Here is a 12360-nt window from a genome sequence, read left to right on the forward strand (position 1 = left end):
ACATTCTCCAGAAGTCTATAGTTGGCAAATTAGTGAATTAAGATAATGAACAATAATCCATCTCATTAATCCTGAATTTATCAAAATTGAAAGTGGGGCAAACACAAATCCCTGGACACATCAGGTGGGATCAGGTTCCCGAGAGGAGTAAACATCCCCTGTTGACAGGTCACATTCACCGTGAGCCTTATATCTTAATCAGGTAAATGGAGTAATTTGTAGTCACATACAGTATGTAAAGAATGGCTGATCAATTGGTATGAAATACGTCAGACAACATTCAACTTCATGACGAATTGATTTGAAAATTGGATCATTAGAGCCATATAATTTGCTAAATGCTTTCATTGTGGAGTAAATTTATATTAAGTCGACTTCTAGTAACCTATTATTATAGAATGAATAAAATTATGTAATCAACTACAAATAATTATTACTTGTAAATAAAAGACAGATCTATTATTATAAACAAATTGTTTCAGTGTATATTCGTTCGAGACATAATTACAAGTATTTCATGATAATGTAATTCGGTTCTGTCCCCATTACTTGGCCTACAAATGTAATAACTAATATAAATCTAAACAAGATCTGCATATGATCACAACCATGTGGCCCTTTAAAAAGTGATGCATGCTTTCCCCAATTTTCTTCCATATACATCAATACCTGCAAGAACTCGATTTCTTTTAAACCAAGAGGCTTGCTCCTGTGGGGATTCGGGTTAAAATAGTCCTCAGTATCCCTTGCTTGTCGTAAGAGGCAATTAAATGGGGCGGTCCTTTGGACGAGACAGCAAAAACCAAGGCCCCGTGTCACGATAAAGATCCCTCCCTGCTCAAAGGTGGCAAGTGCCGATCATAGGCCTAAATTTTTCAGCCCTTCACCGGCAATGGTGACTTCTCCATATGAGTGAAAGATTGTCGAGTGGGCTGTTAAACACCATACATACAACCATTATTTTTTATACTTGCATCAAATACATGTATATCCAGAAATTCCACGGCCAGAGTAATACTATTATAACAACAGTACTAACTCTGAAAATCAGAAAGACATCTTTAAAATAACTCTGAAAATCAAAAGGGGTCTTCCATAGCTTTATCTTGTATAAAAGTTGTGGAATTATTCCAGTCCAAGCAAACTCCAGTTATCACATGTCATAGCAAAAGATGACAAACAAGAGTGATTACTATTGGGGTCTGAGCATTACCTTAAAATTCTATGAAAATTTACTCAAGTAAATAGAAATTAGTGCTCAAAAAATTGTAAGTCCCATTATCTGAATACTGAAAGGGTCTTTCTCTGACTAATCCAAGTATTATGTATAGAATATATGAAAATCTCCTCAAGGACACTTAAGTTATTGTGTGCTAGAGGAAGTGCAGACAGACAGATCACAATAGGTGGGGCCCTAACTTTATAACAGAAACAACACAAAGATAAGCATTAGTAAATCAACATTTTATTGTACACCAAGGCCGTATCCTGATGCAAGTCTAATGTTCAACAGTAGTAAATAATCCGGGGCTGACAGTGATTCAATGACCTGTTCAAATTGACTGACCAATAACAATAGTGTCAAACATGTGATTCAAACAAGATGGTACGGCATCGTCAACACCCGCGACATGACATAAAACATTTTCTGTAATAATACAGGCTTACACATTTAACTGTGTATAAAAAACATTCAAAGTTTCATCCCATGCACTTTCATGAAATGGATAAATATATGCATCAATCATTCTACATAAGAAAAAGTATGTAGACTTTCTCATCTGTGTTCTTTAGTTGCTGCGATTCGTAATAAGGTGCAAATAATAGGTATACGTACAAATAACAATTTGTACTACAATAAAAAAACAAAAACCTTGATTGTTCCATTACTATGCCTTCTGTGAGTAATACATGGGTATTCATGATACATCCAAGTGCGCTCAATACAAAGAAGATGTACAGCATGTAAAATCAGTACGTCATCACTCAATACAAAATGGCCGACATTTTTTCTTTCTTATGAAGGTTGAATGCACAAAAATTTGTCTAAGAAATAATGTAATATGCAAATATCTGTGAATTTGTAGTTGTTTTGGGGAATGGGTGGGGTGTATATGAATGTGCAAAACTGGATGGCTAAAATATTTGGTCTTAAAATGGAACATAATAGATTGTCTTTGATATTTTGCAATTAAATGTCCCCTTCATCCAATTAAAAAATTGAAACATTCTGGCTTTCAGAAAAGAATTCAGCTTTAACACAGCTTGACACCAAATCATCGATTCACGGGAAAACTAGGATTACAAAGAATACCGACTGCCACATAATGGGTGAAAGAAAAACAAATTTCACTGATTATGTGAGGCAAGTTAAAAATATAACAGCATAATCACTGATAGAACACATTGAAAAAAAAGGATTAAACTAGAAAATTCCCATCAGTGACTTTCACATGTCCGAGTCACCAAAGGGTATACAAGGCAATGTTTCCATGGATACCACAGTCATATAATACTTAAGATTGTACTAAATAAATATAATCTAAACTACTGAGTCATGTTAAATCTCTCTTGTGACTCTCCAATGCATCCGAGATCCTTAAAATAGCTCGATACATCCCCTTCCCGAAAATTCTGTTCAAGCTCCTCAATGGTGATTGAGTAAAATAGACAAAAACAACACAACTCATATAGGCACTAACACCTTATACAGACAGAAAATGCAGTGAAAAGTTTCATCATAAATATAAACACATTGTGTTCAAATTGGCTCAAATAGAAAATCAGTATACTCAAATGCGGTCTTCACAATACCATAGATCCAGATATATTCACGAGGCTTTCACTCATGAGCAATCTTGCAAGAAAACATTCTTCAAAAATTTTGTTCTTAGCATATTTGCCATCACTAAATGTTTATCATGCAATATCGATTGCTCATAAAAATTTGTCACATGAAAATAACCAGCACATCTCTTGACAAAAAATAAAGTCTTGATTTCACCCAGTTTTGGGATTTATAGTAAAGTATGGAGTCTGCTTCCTCCGGATGATTTTCTTCTACAGTCTTGCACTACGTCTAATACTCTAAGCATGAATGCTCCCGAGTTCAGTCTAGAAGTATATCTATTCCATTGCGGAAATATTTTAAAAAGTTTTGAGAAATACCACTTTGAAAACAGTCCTATTTCCATGGCATTCTGGGATAGATGACAGGGTATGTTCATCTGATACATACTTCATACTGAAACTTCAATACTGTAGACGTATTCCGGGTGAAGTTAATTACGTAGAGTTCCTTTGTAAACAATACATGCATTACCTAATTACGCAACGTCAGTATCTTTAATATAAATTGCTCAACTATGGGAATATCATGCAAGTGTGCAATTTACACAAAAATCTTGTATTCACGTATTTTGTGTAAATAACTCCTACGTGTAAATTTTCACATTTACAGCATATTTCTGTTCTATTTGAACATTATTTTCTTCAGCAGCTTGATCTTGTCAACAGGCTTTTTTTCTATCATCAAGTTTTCAAGCACAATATCACACTGATTTCCAGATCTGTGAGTTTCCACGGAAATCTGACATCAGAAATCTGTGTTACAATTTATAAACATACAATACTAGTCGCCTTCATTAATAAATAACATTATCTGTAAAGTTAAACAAAAAAAGACCTTGGTATCTATCAACACAACATAAAACACCCATTAATGGGTCATAATATCATTCAGAATTTCATTTATGACATAAAGTCACACATGTAGTTAATAGATTAACAACACAGAAATGACAATGATATAAAAAAAAGTAACAAAAATGTAGAGTAAATGTGTAAAATAAACAAAGTCCTGGAGATATCTAAAACAATAAAACAAAAAAATTCTTGACATTTAAATACACATAATCATCATAAAAACTTCTCCTTTTCTAACACAAGCTGCACGGATTCCAGGACATTTGCGGTTGTGTATTTTGGTTTCACAAGTTCGGGATCAAGAACAAAATCTCTATGGTTACGCTGAGATGCACTGTGACTATTGGTGTAGATCCCCGTACACACCAGAACGGAGGTACAACTCGTGGAATAATTCGCCTCTCCAGCTTCCTCAGATATCAGGTCCTCCTCCTCCTCCTCCTCAAATTCAAAATCTGCCACAATCCCACTTCCCGTTGCGGCCATTTTACGCTTCATTCTCTTCTGAACTTTGTGTGAATGTCGTTTTTTCAGGTAACGGTCGTATACATTAGCTCCGGAGATGTCGGTGTTTGGATTGTCTCTGAAAATTAACAAATAATATTTTTTTTATCCACTCTTACTTATCAGAGGTGAATGATAAATTAAACATATTTCACTGAAAATTATCTGACACAACTTCTTTTTTGACAATGAGTTTGAGAGGGAAAACTATTGCATGCGGATTAGTCCCATTTAACAATAATGTAATACCAGCCCTCTTAATGAATTTTGATTCTGCACATTCAATTTTCATTACACAGTAGAGAATTTAAAACTGAAAACTTTGAAATGTTATACGCATGTACTATGTGAACTGTGATGCATGTAATTAATGATTATATTATATGATAAATCAGACAATTAATGATATTCTATCCTGCCCCTGATAAAAATCTTGAAATTGCAGTGACTGAAACCAATACTACATTATGTCTCTTACTAACCTAACATTTTCAATATGCCCCTTCCACGTGGTTTACTGACCACATATGTCTACTGTAATGTCATGAAAATACATATCATATTCTGTCACTGGAGTCAGTGCATATTATGACGTCATAGGTATACGAAAACAGGCGAATTCATTTTTTAATTTACAGTTTGTTGAAAAACTTGTTTTTATCCCGTTGTTGATGATTTAAATGTTGCGGCCACTTTTTCACTGTTAAATACAGTATCTCAAGAATACATACATTGCAGTCATTTATTATGACAGTTGTACATGTACAATAGAAAAGCATCAAGAATGAATGTCAATTAATGTATGTATGTAAAATCATCAACAGGATAAATTCTTTATGTAGACACTTAGAAGGGTAAAATATATGTGGTCCTTGGAAAAAAAACCATATTGGGCTTGGCTTACGCCTCACCCAATATAATGTTTTTTCAAGAACCCTATATATTTCCGCATTACCCTTCTAAGTGTCTACATAACGAATAATATTACATAAGTAACCCATCAGATCGTATAATACAGCCAATTAATGATAGTGAATATGATACTGGTAATGTTTGATATCATATAATATGATGCATGTGATCATCGGTATAGTATACTAATATTAATTAATGATATCGTATATAATACGATAAAGATCATTCATGTTCATATTATATATAATTATAAATAATATAAATAATCAAACTGGATGTCAAATAATTATTCAATTCCCCAGGTTTATGACAACCTAATCAGAAAGTGGAATTGCGAAAATCAAATCTTACCCAACACAGTACAGAGATTTTAGTCTTTTGAATCCGAGTCGTTGTGCATGTTGCCATAAAATATTGTCAGCATGGTGGTATGTAAACATGCTGGGCTTTCCTAGTAATGCAGAGTATTTTAGCTCCCTCCCTGTGTATTGCTGTGAAGAGATTGACAGACAGTGCAATACATAAACTATAAAATATACATAAAAAATACAGGATCAGGTGCTATGAAACTTATACAACAGAAAGATAATCAAAGGCTATTACTTGATAAGCAGTTTCCAGAAACGTCAAAAACATTCCATGTCCAAATCTGGAAGAAAAAAACATCACTATCATAACTTATGTTCGAGTGCTGTGTAGGTAATTTAAGCATAGTGTAAGTTTAGGTAATATGTAGGTGATTTATTTGTTCTCTGACATAGCCTTATAACTAATATTGACTGTAGCTTATAAATGTAAGTGCACATTCTAACACTCTAGTGCAAGAAGATGGCATTCATGTTATAGCTTTACATACAGAGTGTGTAAACTGATTTTCTGTAGCAAACTAGATCATATTACACCAAATTAACCATAAACGGAAAGAAATGAATCAGACCAGGTGCATTTCTGCCTGCAGGATCTGTCACTCTGATATCTCCCATATTTATCAATGTATACTCAATGAATGTAAACATTCTTTATACAGGTACAGTTGATATACCTTGGCATAGATGCCTCCGCCATCCAAAACAGGTCCATGTTACAGGCCAGAATGGGTAGATGGGTGGAGGGGAACTCCTTGGGGGCTTGGGAGGGCATTCCATTGCTGACCAGGACATCCACAAGTAGCTGAAGCTTCGAGTCCCATTGATTTGGTTCCCCAAATAAAATCACAGCTGGAATACATGAAATGTAAAACATTATGTACATTGTACATATAAGCACTCCCAGTCAAATGTTACTAGTCTCCGGATAAAAGACAATTTTCTGGTTCCAGGGTCATAAGACCAAGATAAGCATACTATGTTGTATATCCGTTTGGGGGGAGTAAGACTTATATGTAAAAATTCAGGCCCAGAGTTCTTGAACTCTAACAGGAATCCCTAGTAAATAGTTTATTTGGTCATGCGAAATTTCCCCTCATTTCCACCACAACACACAAATTGTCCAGTAGATTCCCTCCTCCCTTCCCCCATCCCCAAGTTTCCATAACTCCACTGGACAGTTCATTTTTTCAGCAGGGATAATTTTCAAATCATTATGTTATAATTGTTTTTATAGCACAATATACAATAATACTTTTGAAGAGTTATTCCCCTTTCTAGAGATTTGTAAATAATTACCTTCTATCGGTTTAAAGTTGGCAAATTTTATAGGACAGGGCTGAAATTACAACAAAAATGCCATTAGATTATTGCACAATAAAAGTGTTCAGGCTATGTGAAGAATGTTCTGGTCTCAATCAATAAAATGTAAATTGCTGCAGACTCAGTATTATATGCAATCATTGAAATAGTTATGATTTAATACATATTGCACAAGCAAACACTTGATTGATCAATTATGTGTCTCCCTTTCATTCAACTGCACAATAATGTGCATGGAAAAGGGGGGGGGGGGGCTATAAAAAGAATGTCAACACATACAATCAATAGGTATTCAAGTCAATGTCAAATAGGAATTATTAATACATTTGACAAAATAGATAAATTCATCAGATAGTTTTTTGTAAGATTGCATGTCAAAATTAAGCCAAAGAAAGTAATGAGAAGACGTAAATCGGCAGAGAATGAATAGAATCACACAGAAAGAGGAAGTCTAAGAAATATACGAATAAAGTACAATTGTGCACATGACAGTTGACAGAACTCGTTCTGTGTCACCAGTCTGTCTCAGATGGGTTTATACTTATAGTATTGTAGGGCTTACCGCATGTTAAGACTGGAAGTTAAAGAGAAAATATTTACAGACAGCCGGTCTGAGAATAATGAAGCACTGACGGAATACTTCATGGAAGATACAAATTATATGACACATGCTTCAGGCTGCCATGAATTGGTGATGAATTTGCCAGTCAATGGTCAAAGTAAACTGGGACGCCAAATGGATAAATCATAAGCATACCTCAACTTTCCGATGAGAGTGGTCCACCATGTCTAAATTTGGAAATAAATCCTTGAGTTGGTCGACAGTTGTGATATTGGTGAAGCCAAGGTCTCGGGCGATCCCCTCGATGGGCCCCTGGCCACAGATCAGGGTGTGCATGTCGTGAAAGCGAGTAAACATTTTGAGGGGACTGTGGGACATCACCACTTGTTCAGTGCTAATCTAAAAACCACAAGAAATGCCATATAATACACATACCACATCTGCTTTTACATAGTGAAATTTAATGTTTCATTGTGGTAGACATTTTTCTATGATATTATGATATATTTGTCAATACAAAATTAACTTTGAAATGTGATGGCAAGCATCACAAAAGAGTCCCGCTTTCTGGCATTATCTGCCAAGTTCTAGGTCCATAACTCTTTCAAGAAATGGCCAAAAATCCAAAACTCAAACTTTATCTGTAACCCAATGATATACAATAAATAAGTTTATATATAAACATTTTTAATTCAATCATAAAAAGTATAGAAAAGTATATGCATCACCACGCACAGACTGATCACTATAGGGCACCTGCCAATAGACGGGAGCCTGATAATGAATATACCATTACATAATTCAGTCCTGGTGATGCAATGACAGATATTGGTGAGCTGATGATTTTAAAAATTACGATCATGTATTACACTAGCTGCAGAACTGTAGCTCTCTGAAAAAATATTTTGACATAACATTATTTTTTCAGAGAGCTACAGTTCTGCAGCTAGTATTACACCTAACGAGTATTTGGTCATCACACAGACTCATTCATTTACGTGCAACAGTATCCTGTGAAGATGTTAGTCAGCGGTATATACATGTATATACACATTATAGACATGTATAGAAGTAGATGTGTCAATTTTTACATGGCAGCAGCCTACTGTGAATTGGTCATTTGCTTAAACCTGGGACCAAATCAAATTTTAAAGACATACATGTTTTTTAAGGAGGAATAACACATCAGAGAAATATGGTGTGGATGGAAAGTGGAGAATATGTACCATAATATTTTGAAATTAAAAAGTTTCAAATTTACCTTATAATTTAGTTGTTTAAAAATGCAGTTTTAGTAGAAAGTATTATGGAATAAAATGGAAGTCCCTGCTAGACTAAACCATGAATTACAGATCAGCGGTCTACACGCTAACCTACTGGGTTATCCACCTTAAGGCAATCAAAAAGAAATATACATGCATATCTGATATCTACATTTTCAATAAAGTTTCAAAAGAAAGTCAGCCATTATGACAATGTATTATTAACATAAGCAGTGACAGTTCTTTAGCCAAGCACCTATAATGCAGTCTGAAATTGAAAAAATAATCCCTTGTACTTTTGAAAGGAAGTTGTTTTGAATGTTTGAGTGCAAACACACACATATATATATATATATATATATATATATATATATATATATGTCAATCTCTCCAGTGCGTACTGGAAAATGTTGAATATCAGCATCATAATCAGGTCATGCTTTTCCTTAATAAGGACATTTAACACCCAGAAATTTCGTTTTGTTTACACATTTTCATCATGATAAGTGCTACGTTTATTTCTAGTACCATGTTTTTGTTGATGACATCCCTATAATGTTTACTGTTTTGCATATATATTTAAATGTAATTTGTACATGGGCAGAATTTCGATGGGAAAAAAAATCTTTTCATTTCATTCGTGAGCAATAATTCCAGTACTATTAGGATAAGAGAGAGGTATGCACAATCTACCCTGTGGTAGATCTAGATAATTAAGTTTTCCCCCTTATAGTCATTCTTGATTTGTCCTTTTAACACACAAAGTATGTATTCATTTCACATGATATTTCACTTGTTTGCTTCCTGTTCTCTTTCTACCTGGCATTCCTACACTGCAAGTTAATATTCTAATTTACGAATTTACGATGATTTTAAATTATACAGAAATTAATGATCAAGTACTCCCTCTTTTTGTCTGTCTAAATAATTTTACAGGTAATCTAAAATACTGCCAACAGGTCTCCTTTTCCTGCATATTAGGTGCGACTCAAATTCTGAAGAATAAATTGAATCCAGGCCAAGGTTTTGTGTCCCGCTGGCCTTGAGAGTTTATCAGTGTACATGCACTCATGTCCATCGTTGACCATGCAATCTACAAGCTGCCTGTCACAGGTGATTAGTATCTCCCCTTAACTTAGGTGATCCAAGCTGTTTGATTTTAACCCAACCTTTCTATGAATTTATAAGCTTTTAGGTCAATCTAGTTTCTATCCAATGTGCAATTTTGATATTACCATTCTGCTAAATTTAACATTAATGAAACTTGCAGCTTGAATACATTCATAATATTCCACCTCCAGTATTTAAACTCGTGATGTCTCCATATGAGCAAAAAATTCTCAAATGGGATGTAAAAAAAACCATGTACATACACTGTCAAGCAAAACAGAACTTATCATTTTGAAATCTATATGTTAGATCAAGACATACCTGCATTATAAAATAAAAACCAAAATAGCCTACTATACAATCATAATACACAGACATTTTAATGGGAGTCTGTTTCGCACTCCTGACAAGGGAAATTATTTGGTTTAGTGTAACAGCTATTCAAACTTTGCTGACAAAACCATCCAATGTCTAGTAGTTTAACAGATAGATCAGCCTTCAAATGACATGTAAAGCCCCTGAATGGATTTCTGCATAAGCCTTTGTTCATTTTCCTGCATCTGTTTCTATTTTGATCTGCATACTCGTTAATTTTATGAGAAAGTTGGTATGGGAGGGCAATTAAATGCATGTCTCTGAGTCCCTCATTTGTTTAGCATTACCTTGAACCAGAAATGCTTTCTTCGGACAACCAAATGAAATTTTATCTAGTACGTCATATTTTGTTGTTTTTGGATGATAACCAAACTGGCCTACCTTTATCCCTAACAGCTCCGAGAGCTCATCAGCTTACAGAGAATGTGAAGTGATTTTTATTTATGGGAGAACTTAAACTTTGTGTCATTTTATTAATTTCACTTTATTAAAATGACAGAAAATAGTAAACATGACTACACAGAAGACATATTTCAAGCACTATAAAATCTGTAAAATCCTGGAGCTTCAGACTCCCTGCCTCGTACAGTTGTGTCCCCCTCCGCAATTTCTGGATCCGCCCCTGAATATGGTGTTAAACACCATACAATCAACCTATGCTGCTAGGAAAGAATTGGTGCCTTAAAGGTGAAAAAAGAAAAACAACAGATATAGAGAATTTTAAATCCACGGTAGATATAACAGCTGAACTGCACTTGCTTGTAAAAACAAAATTGCGCCAAATTCTTTTGATTGATCTGCAAACCAGAGTTTCAAGGTGGAGACAAGAGAAAGAAAAGGACTGTTGTCTTCAAAATTATCAATATACACTGTATGTATAAATAAATATAATATACACTGTATGTATAAATAAACATAATATACACTGTATGTATAAATAAACATAATATACAATGTATGTATAAATAAACATAATATACACTGTATGTATAAATAAACATAATATACACTGTATGTATAAATAAACATAATATACACTGTATGTATAAATAAACATAATATACACTGTATGTATAAATAAACATAATATACACTGTATGTATAAATAAACATAATATACACTGTATGTATAAATAAACATAATATACAATGTATGTATAAATAAACATAATATACAATGTATGTATAAATAAACATAATAGTAATACGTTTAAGAGGTAGCAGAAGAATAATTACGAAGAACAACAGATAATCTCAAAAATATGCGAAATAAAAACACAGAGATTTCTAAATATTTTCATATCTTGAGTTGACAATAAATTAGAGAACTTAAGAACATTTGGTCTTTTATAAAAATTTAAAAAAAAATGTCCATGTATTTTTCCTTAATTGTGAAAAAGTTGGACACTGTAAAATAAAATGGAATTCATCTCCTATTTCTCCTTTATTACAAAATGTACATAGTCTTTCATTCAGGGGAATACCATACCATCTTCCTGTCTCTAAGGGTAAACGGTGATTTGAAGTGCCAAATTTCATTAATAATTTTCTTAATTTTACAGGCAAAGTAAGTACACATTTTTCTAAACCAAAATAATGTTTAAAAAGTTTATAAACCTGGCCCTTAGAAGAGTCATCAACATCAGAAGACCACTTCTGAATAAATTGATCTTTCAAAATCAGATTAACTGTTGTAGATAACCATTTAACATTTACGCAATAACCTTGCTCATTCCAAATATTTGAAAGTCCACACATGTTTAAAAAATTTTGAACACAGTCAATCCAAGGGTTTTTATACCCAACTTTATCATACTGGGTACAAAAATATCTATAAACAATATTAACAATTTTATTTTCTGAGTATAACAATTTTGCCCAGTATGTAATCATTCTTGAATAAACCTTGATATATATAAGGAAAACGCCCAGATTCTCCATATATCATATAACTAGGAGTTGAGCTTTTCAAATTAAAAACAAAGTGATATACCACTTCAGACAATAATTATTCCAAATTATGAACGATATTCATGGATGATACAGTTGTATAATCATGTTAATGAGGGGGGGGGGGGGGGGGGGGCATATATATCTTTATAGAATATCTAGTGCTCAGTCATTCAAAAACTTACTTTGTTAAACACCACTCTGATTCCACGCACAAGTACTCTGAAGTTGAAGTAAAAAATATGCTAGAGTTCCTCATTGACAATATCTTCGTGGTCTTTGGTGATCA

General features: G+C 33.6%; 2 protein-coding genes across 2 annotated transcripts in view; one reads left to right on the top strand and one right to left on the bottom strand.

The window, feature by feature from the left end:
• LOC125653998 (serine/threonine-protein phosphatase 6 regulatory ankyrin repeat subunit B-like) overlaps positions 1-12360 on the top strand; it is a 1068599-nt gene that overhangs the window by 263420 nt on the left and 792819 nt on the right. The window lies entirely within an intron of this gene.
• Positions 1449-10542, bottom strand: LOC125657111 (haloacid dehalogenase-like hydrolase domain-containing 5). Its single transcript, XM_048887761.2, has 7 exons — positions 10503-10542; positions 7570-7773; positions 6789-6828; positions 6167-6341; positions 5728-5773; positions 5476-5615; positions 1449-4288 (listed from the first exon to the last, which is right to left on the bottom strand). The coding sequence occupies exons 2-7, from the start codon at positions 7750-7752 to the stop codon at positions 3919-3921; spliced, it is 954 nt and encodes a 317-aa protein (XP_048743718.2). The 5' UTR covers positions 7753-7773; positions 10503-10542; the 3' UTR covers positions 1449-3918.

The sequence above is a fragment of the Ostrea edulis genome, chromosome 7 (genome assembly GCF_947568905.1).
Source record: "Ostrea edulis chromosome 7, xbOstEdul1.1, whole genome shotgun sequence".
NCBI lineage: Eukaryota > Metazoa > Mollusca > Bivalvia > Ostreida > Ostreidae > Ostrea > Ostrea edulis.